At 37.7% G+C, this 14,708-nt stretch overlaps 1 protein-coding gene across 1 annotated transcript; it reads left to right on the top strand.

The window, feature by feature from the left end:
* The first annotated feature begins 570 nt into the window (after nt 1–570).
* Nucleotides 571–11,005, top strand: coq3 (coenzyme Q3 methyltransferase). The gene is made up of 6 exons (XM_004077598.5): nt 571–830; nt 2,132–2,269; nt 4,118–4,217; nt 9,469–9,732; nt 10,398–10,557; nt 10,660–11,005. The coding sequence occupies exons 1-6, from the start codon at nt 679–681 to the stop codon at nt 10,830–10,832; spliced, it is 987 nt and encodes a 328-aa protein (XP_004077646.1). The 5' UTR covers nt 571–678; the 3' UTR covers nt 10,833–11,005.
* Nucleotides 11,006–14,708: the final 3,703 nt, after the last annotated feature.

The following is a 14,708-nucleotide window of genomic DNA, read 5'->3' on the forward strand; positions in this document are numbered from 1 at the left end:
AAAGAAACCATATTAAATGTCAATAAATGTGATTCTGTTGATGAGAAGCATAGGTGATTGTGATGGCTTGCATGCATTTTTGAAAAATATTAAATATTTTTTCAAGAAAAGTTATTAGATTTATGCACAATTTCAAAATCCTCACAATTAACAACATCACTACAATTAAACTTATACAGAGATGTGCAAAGAATAATAAATGTATGGAAACTTTGACCTCAGCTCTGCATTAACATGCATCAATTTACATTTTTAATAATTGGTGTTAGAAATGTCACCACAACAAGAAATGCTGTCTTTAAATTTCACTATAACCTAGATTTTGTATTTGAACTTACATTATATATTTTATTTATATTATGGAAGAACATTTTATTAACATGAGACACATTTTTTAGATGTGAATGTCTTCTGTAACACAAAGGTTTCTTTACTGGTTTCCAGAAAAAACGTGTTCATCTATACTATGACTTTGTTAGGAAAAGAATAACGTATAGCCGATCACAAAATATTTCCTTAAGGTTTTTTTTTCTAATAAGGAACGTTTCCGACTTTATCAAGAATTAGAGTGGCTGTAATGTGACTCATGAACCAGAAGGTGGCAGCAAAGCGAAGAGCTTCTGACCGGTGCAGCCGAAGAAGACCCGGGCGGAAGCCGAAGGTAAAGGTGTTGTGAAAATGTACTCAAACAAAGTGACCCGCCTCGTGTTGGGACTCAACGGCCTGAGGGCCACCTCGGTCGGCACTGTGGTCCAGAGGGCTGCGGCTCCGAGGGGACTCAGCTGGACCTCCGTGTGCAGAGAGCGGACGCAGCGGCTGCGAGTACGCGGGTACGCATCACGGCCGTTAGTTACCGCGCGGCTGTTTGCGCTCAGCTCTGCGGTGCGTTTGGGGTCACGTGCGGGTTTGGCATTTTTGGAACAGCTGATGTCAGCACAGCAAACTCAATCAGTAGATTCTGTCTTTTTAATCAGAGGTTCTCATTTATTTTACATTGATGTCCATAAAATAATATAATCAGTCTTGTCTTCAAGTGCGCATTACGGAATAATGTGTGGATTTTATTTGGAATTTTAGGTTTCAACGTAAAACCATGAATTATTTGAATAAATAATGAAAGTATGTAAAGGTGCATGCAATGGATACTGAGTTTTTGGATAAACAATAAGCATATGAATTTGAATTATGCATTAAAATGAATAGTTTCTGTCACGTCATTACAATTTTAATACATGTTCAGTCCTAAAAAGAGAGCAGATGGGAGTAGTCTAAATATCAGACAGTTTTTCATTTATTTCTGTATTTTTTTGTTTAAAACTGTTTTTATTGATCATAAGAAATGAATTCAGTTTCTAACCAGTTATAACGGCAGTTTATTAACAAAATATGGTGGTTTTCCCTGCAGATCAATTAGAACCATTTGCTTCTACAATATTTATCCGGAGCTTCAATCAAGTCTAAAATGACCTTAAAGCTCAGAGGATCAAAGGGAAAAACAGACATAATCGGTCTCTGATCAGTAAATGAATAGCTTACTCTGAATGTACTAATAGGGTCACTTTTCACGTCATCATTTCAGAATGAACAGATAAAATAAATGAAATGTATCTTTTTGATGTAATTTGAAAATCTGCTACTCTTTTTTTTTTTGTCAGTTGACATTTTGACTTGAAAAGGGCAACAAAAGGAAAGTAAACATCTTCACCAGTGATAATATCACACGATTCCTCCCTTGTTTGTTTGAAGTGTGTCTGTATAATAGACAAAATTTATTTGATAAAAAAGAGAAAAAACATAATATAAACTTTTCTCAAGGGGCTACTACTTCTGGTTTTTATAAAGTATAAACTTTCTATAAGAATCAGTGATTGGCTTTTAACACGAGAATAAAAATACCAGTAATATGAAAAAAGATCAAAATAAAATGTAATAAAAAATCCTATTTGTGCCAAATTTAGTAAAAATTCCTTTTTTATTTTTTTTAATTAAAGGGTAATTTTTCCTTCCTAAGGCCATTGCAAACCAATCGACCCTGTGACCCTTTCTGTTCTGCTGGTGTGCATCTTGATGAGTGAAGTTATTGCAGGTGAAAGTGTAACCTGTGTGTAATTCATTGTGTGTGCACGTGCAGCACTCGGTCAGCCTCCCAGAGTACTGTGGACTCCTCAGAGGTCAGGAGGTTCCGGCTTCTGGCCAGCAAGTGGTGGGATGAAGACGGAGAGTTTGCTGCTCTTCACGCCATGAACGACCTGCGGGTTCCTTTTGTGCGGTACGTGTCCGCACCGCAGCGCTCGTTGGGCTTTTGTTGCACTCACATGCAACATGAGATGGGCTCTGAGGAGCGCATTCGTTGGTGCAGCAATGACCCGCGGAAGAATGATTTCAGTGAAAACGTTTCACAGATGCAGAGAAAGAAGAAAAAATGTAAGGGGACACGGCGTTCTGAGCCAGTGATGTCAGAGCGGCCGCAGCTTTAACAGTTTTGATTAACAGGATGTGTTGTAGGGATGCTTCCATATAAATATGACAGCAGTCATCCTGCAGCTCTTACCTTTCCTCTTTGTGGTCTCATTGGTGGTGGTCATGGTTATATATAATCCTTGCTGACACAAGTCTGCTTCGACTTTACCCTGGAGGTGAGTTTCCACGAGATCCAGCAGCAACAGTTCAGCGTTTCTGCTTTTGTTTTCTGGTTTATTTCAGCTGTGTTTGAGCCAGAGGATGAAAAAATCTGTTTTAATGCTGGACTCGGCTTCATCTTCTGTTTGGAAAATTGCATTACGGTGGCCCTGAAGTCCAAATTACATCAACAAATCACTCAATTAAAAACATATTGAAGATAACAAATAAAAAAAACATTACATTACATTTTGGGGGGAAAAAGTCAGAAACTAAAATGCAAAAATAAATATATGTATATATTTTCTTTCTTTTTCCTTTTTTCTTTTTCAGAAAGCAAAAATAATTTCTAGAAATTAAAGCAAAGTATTAAAAATGAAAACAAATGAAGAAAGCAGAAGAAATAGGTGCTATCAATGATTGGATGAGGACAGTTTGAAGAAAGAAAGCAGACATTTCATTAACATTTCATTTTAATTCCTGGAAATAACTATTGCTTTCCTAGTGTTTTCTTTTATGTTTGAATTTTTTAGTATTATTATTATTGAAATTACATTTACAAGTGTTGTGTTATTTATGGCTGTGTCCGAATTCTCACCCTAACCCCTAACAACTAAAAAAACAACATAGTGCGGGACTATGTTCTGTCCTGGTTTTTAAAAATTCAGTCACCATGCTCACTACTTTTTTTTATTTTTGAACAGCGAATATGACGTCATCGATTTCACGAAATTAAAATTTAATTAATATGAGCGTTTTGCTACAATTATTTATGAGTCCACTGTTGATGGTCTATTTAAAAAATACATTTAAATACCTTTTTGGGCAAAAATTGTTCAAATGCAATGCATTGTGGTCTATATTTGCCAACCTAGTGAGTATCGATGCACACTGGCTTTTTGCAGTGACTTCTGGGAAATTTCTAGGGAATCCCATTTTGGTATTGTAGATTTGGACAGCACTAGAAAATGGCGAACGCATTATATAGTGCACTATATAGTGAGGGAAGGAATTCGGACAAAGCCTTTGTTTTGTTTTGCTCTTTTAATTGCTGTTGTGATCATTTACCGGTAATGTGTTTTAGTGATTTGTTGATGTGATTTGAGCTTCAGGGCCCCCGTATGAAATAGATTATGTTGTTATTTGTCCAGCAAAAAGCACTCGCTGTCATAAAGTTTTAGAATATCAGTTCTAAGTATTGGCATGGACTCATTTGGTGTCTGTGAAATGTCCTACATTCTCGGTTTCACTTTTTTTGGGTGTAATTTCTAAATTGCTGTCAGCAGCAGTCAGATGACTGCTGGCTGTGGAGCAGAAGGCGGGGTCATATTGGTCAAGATCAGCAATCCTTCATAGGTTAAAGACAGAAGGTAAAGGGAAGAGGAATCAAACCTTCAAGCCAGGACGGCAGCTTTGCCTTCAGTTCAACCCGTCTGTCCATGATGGTTAGTTCCACTGGAAGACCTTTAAGGTTTCGTCTGTTCCTTTCCTTCCACAGGGACAACCTGCTGACTGTACATCGAGCACGCCACCCTGGAAAACCGCTGGCAGGACTCCGAGTCCTGGATGTGGGCTGTGGGGGAGGCCTGCTCTCAGAGGTAAATGTGTCTTCCTCCAGATCAGCTCTGAGTCCGTTTGTGCCCTAGTGCTCAGGACAAACTGCCCTTTGTTGCTATAGATTTGTGTTATATTTTTGTCATATCCTCTGGTGTCTCACAAACCCTCGTCATCTCTGCGTTCTTCCTCCCGTGGTTCGACTGGTCGCTGCGCGGCGGGTCGACGCGTCCACAGCCGTTCATCTGATTGCGTTATCTGCCTGTCAGCTGCAGACATTAGGACTGAGCTTTCACCTCAACTGTGGCCATAGCAGCTCTGATGGGGGCCGACAGCATCAGGTTCTGTTTTTAGACCCTCACAAGGGGGGATCCCAGTGATGCGTCTGGAACGTTGATGTAAATCTGCCATCAGAATGGATCAGCTGTGAGGGACTGGATGTGTGTGTGTGTGTGTGGGGGGGGGGGGGGGGGGGCTCTCTGTGTTCATATTTGCAGTTTACTGCTTTCTTTGGCACATGTTCAGGCTTTAGTTTTTGTTTAAGCATTGGACAAAAGCTCCATCAACAGTTTCCACGACCATCTTATCCCGTCATTCGTCCGGAGCTTCACACATCCTGCAGGTTCACCCTCAGGGTCATGAAGGTCAAAGGGTCGATTGTGGTTTCAAAACTGTTCCTCATCTTTCTTCTTGTTCTTTTACAAACACTTTGAACCACTGGATTCTCACCTGGCTGCAGGTGTAATGCTCAGTCCAGCAGGAGAGATAACTTCTCTCCTGCTGGAACAAGAAATCAAGAAATCTTATTTGCTTGTTTATTTTAATACTCAATTCATTCATTCATTCATTCATTCATTCATTCATTCATTCATTTATTTATTTGTTCCTTTCATGAAAATTGATGTTCAAATGTTTACATGTTTCTCTTACATATTGAACATTTTCATGATTGGAAGGGAGCAGAATTGAAGAACACAATTCTTATAATTATCTGCTCCCTTTTAAACATTACATTTACATTTCTCACACCATCACCTGTGCTCAGATTTCACAATATACACTTCCACTACACAGTAAATACATTCCATTCATTTAATACATGCATTCCAAAAATTGCATTCAACAGTCAAGTTTGTACAAACTAATTTGTTTAGCTTTATACATGCGTTTAAATTTAATAATATTTTGACAACTTTTTAACTGATTCTCCTGAGAATTCCACATTTTTACCCCTGCTATAGACAAACACTTTTGCTTTAATGTTGTTCGAGCAATCTGTTGTTTGAAATCAAATTTTCTCCTATGATTTTCATCTCCTGTGGTGAAAATAAAAAGCTTTTGTAGGTCTTCTGGTAAATCTCTGTTTCTGGCTTTAAACATAACCAATAAGGTCTGCAATTCAATTAAATTTTTAAGTTTTAATAAGCCTGACTTAATAAAAAGTTCATTTGTGTGATCTCTAAAATTGGCTTTGTGAATAATTCGAATAGCTCTCTTCTGTAGTAGAATTAAGGGCATTATATTAGTTTCATATGTATTTCCCCACACTTCAATACAATATGTGAAATAAGGTAAAACCAAAGAGCAATATAACATGTGCATAATATGACATGGTAAAGCATATTTAGATTTGTTCAGAACAAAAAGGCTCTTGGCTACTTTATTTTTTACATAAAATATATGAGATTTCCATGTTAATTTGTCGTCCAACATAACCCCTAAAAATTTAAATTCAGACACCTGTTCTATTTTTATATTGTCAATGGACAAAGTCACTTCTGTTCTGTTTTTATTACCAAATACCATAAACTTTGTTTTTGTTAGATTCAAAGATAGTTTATTGTAGTCAAACCACATTTTGAGTTTTATCATTTCCATTTCAATACTTTTAGCTAAGGTTTTCAGATTATCCCCAGAACAAAAAAAGTTAGTATCATCAGCAAATAAAACAAACTGTAACAACTTAGAAATATCACAAATATCATTTATATATAAAATAAAAAGTTTAGGTCCTACAATTGAGCCTTGTGGGAGTCCACAAATAATATTCATGAGATCAGACTTCTTACGTCCAAACTGCACATATTGTTGTCTGTTTTTTAAATAACTGGTGATCCAGTTCAGGGCGATTCCTCTAACCCCATATGCATATAATTTAGAAATCAAGATAGAATGATCCATGGTGTCAAAAGCCTTCTTTAAATCCATGAAAACTCCTATTGTGTATTTCTTTTTGTCAATTGCTGTTGAAATTTCTTCAACTATTTTCATTATAGCCAAATCTGTAGACTTATTAGAACGAAACCCAAACTGATTCTCACTTAACAATTTATTTTTTTCAATAAAGCTGTCTAGTTTGTTAACAAACAACTTTTCTAAAACTTTAGAAAATTGAGAAAGTAATGATACTGGTCTGTAATTATTAAAAGTATGTCTGTCTCCATTTTAAAAAAAAGGAATAACTTTAGCTATTTTCATCTTCTCAGGAAAAATTCCTAATTTAAGTGAAAGATTAAAGATATGATGTAGTGGTTTTACAACACAATCTATGGTCATTTTTATTAATTTCATGTCAATCCCGTCACTGTCCTTTGAGGTCTTGTTTTTTAGTTTGTATACTGTAGTCAAAATGTCATTTTCAGTCACATCAGATAAATACATAGAATGGGAAATCCAATTTTTATTTTTAATAATATCTTTTGATTGTAAATTGCATGTAATATTTTCTGCTAAATTGGGTCCTATATTTACAAAAAATGAATTGAATTCATTTGCCATGTCCTCTTGCTTTTTGATGACCACATTGTCTTTAAGGAAGAAGTGAGGTAGTTCTATTGATCCTGACTTATTTCCTATGACCTTATTCAGAATATTCCACGTAGCCTTTATGTTATGTTTATTTTCATACAGAATCCTATGATAATATTTCTTCTCAGCTTGTCTCAATACATTTGTTAAATTGTTTTTGTAAACCTTATAACGTTTTTCAGCTGCTGCTGTTCTTAAGTTTAAAAAGTCCTTATAGAGTTTGTTTTTCTTTTTACAAGCATTCTGTAGGCCCTTTGTTATCCAGGGTTTTCTTTTATTTTTAGATTTAGGTCTACTTAGAACTTCTGGACAGTGTCTATTGTAAAGATCTAAATAACATTTCAGAAAAGCCTCATATGCACCGTTTACATCATTTGTATAAATTTCATTCCAGTCTTGATTTATGAGATCACTTCTGAAAGCGTTCACAGTTTCATCATTCCTTATTCTTTTGTATATTTGGTGGATTTCTGCTGACTTTTTTTGCAACCTGAAGTCAAATATAGCAAATACAGGCAAGTGATCGCTTATGTCATTAATTAATAACCCACAATTTCTTTGAGTTTCCAAAATATTGGTAAAAATGTTGTCTATTAAAGTTGCACTACTTGTTGTTATTCTGCTAGGCTTTGTAATCTAAGGATACAATCCTTTACTATATAATGAATCGAAAAAATCAGATGTTTGTAAATGTGAATCTAACTTTATGAGATCTATATTGAAGTCTCCACAAATTATTAATTGTTTATGGTGATTTAGATTACTTAACATATCTTCTAAATTTTCCTTAAAAGTTTCAATTTTTGATCCTGGTTTCCTACATACACATCCAACAGTCATATTTTTGTTTTTTTGTAACTCTATTTCCACAGCAACACTTTCCATTAAATCATCAATAGTAGATGTCATGCATTTTACCGGTTTCCATTTTAAACCGTTGTCAATATAAAGGGCAACTCCCCCTCCAATCCTATTTGTTCTGCTATTGAAATACAAATCATAACCTTCAACTTTCAAATTATTTTCCTTCCCTTTAATTATCCATGTCTCTGACAGAGCAATTACTTTAAATTTTCCTTTAAATGTGTCCAAAAAAGATTTAATTTTATCAAAATTTCTTGGTAGACTTCTACAATTAAAATGAATAACAGAAAATTTTCCCTCAGTTTTAACTTCACTGAGTTGTTCCTCGCAGTAATATCTGCAGGTATCCTTGAACTTATTAAACACATGAGTGTCTGGATCCACATCATTATCAAAATCATAAAGTCCATGCTCTGTATAATCAAACTTAGAAGTGTTTTCACTCACCACTGAGTTCATTCTGTTTCAGCATTATCAGTAGTTTACTATCAGTCTTGCCAATTGTTTTCTTTTCTATTAGGTTTTAATTTAGAAGAACTGAGTGACAGATGACAACATCTAGTGGCCAAAATGGAGACGCCGTTACAGCTGTAGTCCGCTCAGTCCAACGCTTTTTGGTCAACCAGGATCAGGAAAGTGAATTTTTCATTAAAAAAATAGACCTTGTGTATTCGGAAAAAAAGTTTTAAACTTGAAAGCACATATTCTACACTTAAAGGAAATATTGAGATTTTGAAAAACCAAATTGTAAATGTGAAAAATATACATTTTCAACTTGTGTCATTGTACCAAACTTTGGGAGAGCGTTCTGACTGCTGTACGCCACGTGAGAGGAGGGATGACACAGGCGGCGCCATCAGCAGATGCTGTGCTGACCTTTATCTCCCAATGTGGTCGTGGGCTCAAAGCCCCACCCCCACAAATAAGGCTCAACACCCAAAGTGAAAAGTCTGAACTCAAACAGTCATTTGAGGACTGAAAGCAAAGGAGGAGAGAAACGAAAGAACAAAAGTGAAAAACACTAAACAGCAGCCGTTACAAATAAATATTATTGGTAATATTTTATTTTGTTATTGTTTTTTTTAACAGTTTTAGGTTAACAGTTTTTTTCTTTATTCAAGTTTCAAATTTAGTTTTTTTTCCTGATTTTCAAAGTTTCTTTCAATGTTAAAATATTTTATTTCAACTTCAAAATTTTAATTTTCACAATTGTTCACAATGTTTGAAATTGTTTTTCAAATTTGCAATCTGTTTTTTTATTCACTCTAAGCTGATGCTGGTTTGACTCCATCTAACACAACATTAAAATGAACAAAAACACGCCGAGACTCCAAAGTCAGCAAACCTCTGAAATGAAGGAATTACACTGAATTAGCTGCATGGATTAGATTTTCAGTATAACCTCAATTTATAGTTTTAACTAATAATGTTTTTTTTTTTTTGTAAATGTATGAACAGCACAAAACACCAGGAGTATGAAGCAGATGAAATTTAATGGAAGTGTTGTTGCTTTATGACTGATTTTCTTTTAATCAGTTTCAAATAGTTTTGTCTCTAGAAGCTACAAAGGCTTTGTCTTGACCTTTGACCTGAACTGCACTTGCTCTCATCATCTTTCCTCAGCCTCTCGGTCGTCTGGGAGCCAACGTGCTGGGCATAGATCCTGTAGAAGAAAGCATCAGGATCGCCCAGCTGCATTCTTCCCACGACCCGGACCTACGGGACCGAGTGTCTTACCGGGCCTGCACCCTGGAGGAGCTCTCAGGAGAAGGAGAAGGAGAAGGGGAGCCGGGAGCAGCCCAGTTTGACGCCGTTGTGGCCTCAGAGGTCGTGGAACATCTGGCAGACTTGGAGACGTTTGCCCTCTGCTGCAGTCATGATCTGAAGGTGTTTCACTTTGGTGCCTTTTGTTTTTTCGGGTCAGATGATTGTGCATCAGTGCCTCTTAAGGAGCTGATGGTGACTGGTGTGTTTGCCTCTGTGGGGCATCTCTAGGAATCTGTTTTGCCTTTCCTAAAAAACTCCTTTTTTTTCCATAGCAGGCTACTTCTTCCTAAAAAAGACACATTTATGACATGTTCCTGATCTGTTATGGTTGACTTGGAAGAGGCTGCAGACTTGGGCTTCATTGCTTCTCCTCTAACTGCTGAAGTAGTTAAAGTCCCACTCCCATCATCTTTTGATTTAATTTCTAAGTGTTCTCAATCGTCTTTTAGGATTAAGCCGTTTATAATTAAGAAATACTCAGAAATGCTATTTTAATCTAAATTTCTTTATGAATATCCTCTATCAGTAAAAATGCCACAAGAACATGTTAAAAACACCATTTTCATCTAAGTTGGTCCTTAACCTTTTCCAAGATAAGTCTCTACATTTAGCAGCATTCCTTCCTGGATTCTTTTATTTTTCCCCCCAGAAGTTTTAAGTCTTTTCTCCAGAGACTTATTTACTCTGAAATCAGGAGTCCCTGCATGTGAAACCAGCACAGATTTTCCAAAGATTTTTGGAAAAAACCTACCTGAACTTAAAATTCTCATCATGTGTGTGTGCAGCCGGGTGGATCACTCTTCATTACCACCATAAATAAAACCAAACTGTCGTACGCGCTGGCTATCGTAGTAGCCGAGCAGCTGCTGCGCATCGTTCCCAGAGGGACGCATGACTGGGAGAAGTTCATCAGCCCAGAGGAGCTGGAGCGCCTTCTGGAGTCCAGTGAGTCGCTTCCATTCCAACATGGAGGGGTGGGGGGGGGTTGGTTTACAAAAAGAAAAGTGAGTCTGACATGGTGTTCTTGTGTCATTTCTCCTTCATCAGATGGTTTCACAGTTCAGTCTGTCCAAGGAATGATGTACAGCCCTCTCTCTGGAGCCTGGAGCTGGACTGACAGCACCGCCATCAACTACGCCCTTCACGCGGTCAAAGAGGGTCACGGGCTAGAGGACAGCAGCTCCTACCCAGAGGAGCACACAAAAACCACACACAGCTGAGCTGCTCACAAATCACAAACAGAAATATTCACATGCATGAATGGACATGTGGGTGCAGAGATGCAGAACAGGAGGCCATGATTAATGAAGGAGGGACAACCAGCATGCCCACTGCTGACCGTGGGATGTCTTTAAGCTCTGGAGCTGTTTAATAAATGTGTTTCATAAATGCAGCAAGGCTCTTCTTTTATTCCAACAACACCACTGCTCCAGCACTTAACATGATGCATCTCTGAAATAAATCTGCATCCAATTCAAATATGTGCAAAAGTGTGAGTAAACCATGACCGTTCATCAGTAGACATGCTCATCCTTTTTTATGTAATGCACGCTGCTAACAAACATTGGCTTTATGATTTCTATTTTTGCACGCTGCAGTCTGTAGATTGTATGCAGGAGGAGGGGGCAGCGCTGCTCCTCTGGATTAAAGAGGGTCTCGTGAAAGCATTACATAACCCAAATCTCACCCTGCAGGGAAAGGAAGTCATTCTGGCGTGGTGGCTTTTGAAAGTAGCCAGGGAGAGCACTGGAAAAAACAAGAGACAAGTGTAGAGAACATGGTTAAAAACGTGACTTTACATGTAGAAAGAAAGTTTGATTCCCATTTGACAACAGCTCCAAGAATTACCTCAGAGTTTCCATAGCTGCACAGCTAAAGATCATCACTAGTCATGCTGACGTTCTTGTATTTCATTTTAAAGAGGCAATTTCAGGTTGACCTGGACATTGCAGGGGGAGGAGCTAATCAGTCACAGGATGTTCCACTGTGACGTCACTAATCCAGGAGATCCTCTTCCTCCTGTTAGCCTCTGGCTTGTTCACAGCTCACCTGCTGCTGGATTAAGCCGTCGAGATGACTGTCCTGCTGCATTTCCGAAGTTGCTTCAAAGTGAGTAAATTAAGTTGGATTTTTCCTCATGATCTTTTTGGAGCCCACGGGGGAGGACCTGTAGTGACGTCACAGAACACCTGGAATTTTTAAGTCTGTTTTAAAAGTGTTTATGTTACACAAATTAATTTCCATTCTGTTATTTTTTTTCCCAATTAAGTTAGTGGAAAAGTCAGAAATACAGCTTTATATGACATGCTCTCACATGGTTGATGATCCCCTCCAATGAAAATGGTGTTTTTAACGTGCAAGCCCTTTCTCATAATGGAGGTCATAAATAAAATAATTAATGATTAAAACGGCTTTTCTAAGTATTTCTTTATTCAAATCATGGTGAATCAGGAGCAGACAAAGAAATGGCGTTGGAATAAACTATGTTGGGATGCAGCAACTGAAGTGGATGGGCCAAAGTCTGCCTGCTCCGCTCCATTCTGATCATCCACTTGCAAACAAATGGATTCATGTTAGTCTTTGTTTTCCTCGTCTGAGCTGGAATCTGGGTCTAAACTGTACGGCTGGACAGCTCAGATGTTGCTCACCATTGTTGTGGCACCACTAATGTTGGGTTGGAAGAGACTGTCAGCTCGTGGAAGAGAGGAGGCCAACTTACTACCAACAGTCTCAACCACAACTCAGAGGTGAATTTCTAATGAGCTGCTGCTGCTCTGCAGGAACTATGTCATAGAAAAGTTTTTTTATTTTGGCTAAAAACGGCATAATCAAAATGGGAAAAAACTGGGAATGCTTTTAAAAGTGATAAAGAGATAGTGGGAATGGGACCTTGAATACCCTCCTGGGATGTTGGGGGCTTGTCGGGGTGGGGTGACTCCCTCAATAGAGACAAAAGGGCAGCTTCGTCAGTGAGTTTTTTTTTTTTATAGCTTCACCTCGGATGTGGCATTGCAATGTCTTCAAAATAAAAGACTGAAGCAGCAACAGCAAAATGTGTTTTTTTGTGGTAGGTCAGTCTGCCTGTTCAGTGTTGTATCATATATGATCATTTATATAAAAAACAGTTTAATTTATTATCAGAGAATTCTGACTTTTATCTAAAGTATGATAGGTTGCTACGGGAAGAGATGGGATATTTTAAATTTAAAAAAAAAATATGAATCAATGACTGGCTCTGAGCCTTTTCTTGCTTAAACCCAGCATGGATTTTTATTTATTCTGTAATGCATTTTGGTTGCATTGGGAAAACAGTTGGTGGAAATAAGAGCAATGAAAGTCAGAAGCAGCAGGACAGGACATGAATGGTGGAAAAAAAAGCAAAGCGGATTAGGTTTATCTGCGCTTTTCCAGACCCTCAAGGCGCTTACAAGGTGTCCATTAATAATTCACTCCTTATACTTGGTGATGACAGAGGCGTGGCTGCCAGTGTGCGCCTATGGTCCCTCTGACCATCACCGGGGCATTCATGCACATTCACACACCGGTGGAGCAACACCGGAGGCTGCAGGGACGGTGAGGTGTCTTGCTCAAGGACAAATGGCAGTTGACTGGGGGCAGCGGGGATCAAACCGCTGACCCTTTGATCATTGGAGGACCTGCTCAACCGCAGCCACTGCCACCCAATATGGCTACAGTCCTTCACAAATACACAACTTCCACTGTGTGTACTTTGTGAAAAGGTATTTCAAATGAGGCAACGAAGCCCTTAAAGAACACAAACTAAACATTTGTCTGGTGAGAGCATCAAGAGTTTAGCTTCCCCTTTCAGAAATCAGGGGGATCATAACCACAGCAGAAGAGAATATTGCCTTATTATTGACATATCCGCCATCTGTCTGATGATGGAGAGGCTGAGGAGTATCTCTCATGAAACGTCACTATATTATTAGAAGTGCAATCAACGCATATCTTTCACTGACTAAAAACATCAGTCCTCAGCTCCACAAGTCTCTAAATTTTGTAGTTAAGTCTTATAACAAAATTGAAGCCCATATGCTAAATGACCACAAGCAACTTTTGAGGTGAAAAGGAGGAAACGTTTAAGCGCGTGCTGCTGCACACTGTTGTGTTGACTTTCCAGAGGCTTTCTCTTATCTTCATTAACTCTTTAATATAGTGGATAGAGTTTCTAGGCAACAAAGACTTTTATCTCAACAATCACTTGCTTTTTTTTTTTACCTTGTTAACTTTATTGAGAATATGAAACACAGAACATTGTGTGACCCTGAATCAATACAAAACCACTACAATGGTTTCCTTGCCAAGATGCTTCCTCTCGCAAAGGCTGAGAAAAGGCTCTTATTTTGTTTGCTGTATTATTATTTTTACAATCACTCTATTATTACTATGGATTATTTAAATCAAAATTGTTTAAAAAAAATTTTTAAGGAACTAATCTCTTTTTACAATTCTTTGTCTCTACCTGCTTTCAGGTGTCAAGTACACTGACTGACAATGAGCTGCTGTGTTACACACAGCACTTAAGGATGATCAGAGCTGACACGGAGATCCGTTTTAGGGATCTTCAGAATCTGGAAGTGCCTGACTGGATTTTAGAACCTTTTAAGGTAGATGTTTTTGAGAAGGAAACTGTAATCCAGGAACATCTTATTGATTTCCAACTGATGAGGAGGCACAAAAAGGCTTTGCACATCTGGCTGGGATGTAATGTACAGTAGGCTTTGCATGGCCAGCATTTGTTTTGCACCATTGTTCCTCATTATAGAAGGGCCAACTGTTTGCTTCAAGGACACCCAGACCTAAAAAGACAAACTTAAATTCAATTTTTTTATTTAGTGCAAAAATTAAACAAAGCATAAAGGAGCTCCAACATCTCCAGATGTTGTGGGTAAAGCAGAATAGCAAAAAACTGTAGTGGCAAAATGATTAAAAATATAAGATTTTCCATTTACCTTTGATAACGCAAATATGAATACCTTGTTCTGGAAACACTAAAGTAATTTTCTTATTATTCCTAAAATAGATGCAAAAGTTGAAGTTTCAAAAACAGTCAATAAATTGTTAAAGTGGCTAAA

Source organism: Oryzias latipes, chromosome 16 (genome assembly GCF_053564925.1).
Source record: "Oryzias latipes strain Hd-rR chromosome 16, Olatipes_Hd-rR_3.1".
Taxonomy (NCBI): domain Eukaryota; kingdom Metazoa; phylum Chordata; class Actinopteri; order Beloniformes; family Adrianichthyidae; genus Oryzias; species Oryzias latipes.

Coding starts and splice junctions, on each gene's coding strand:
- coq3 (XM_004077598.5), top strand. CDS start 679: ATGTACTCAAACAAAGTGACCCGCCTCGTGTTGGGACTCAACGGCCTG. Junction 2,270..4,117: donor CTGCGGGTTCCTTTTGTGCG/GTACGTGTCCGC, acceptor TTCCTTCCACAG/GGACAACCTGCTGACTGTAC. Junction 10,558..10,659: donor GGAGCGCCTTCTGGAGTCCA/GTGAGTCGCTTC, acceptor CTCCTTCATCAG/ATGGTTTCACAGTTCAGTCT.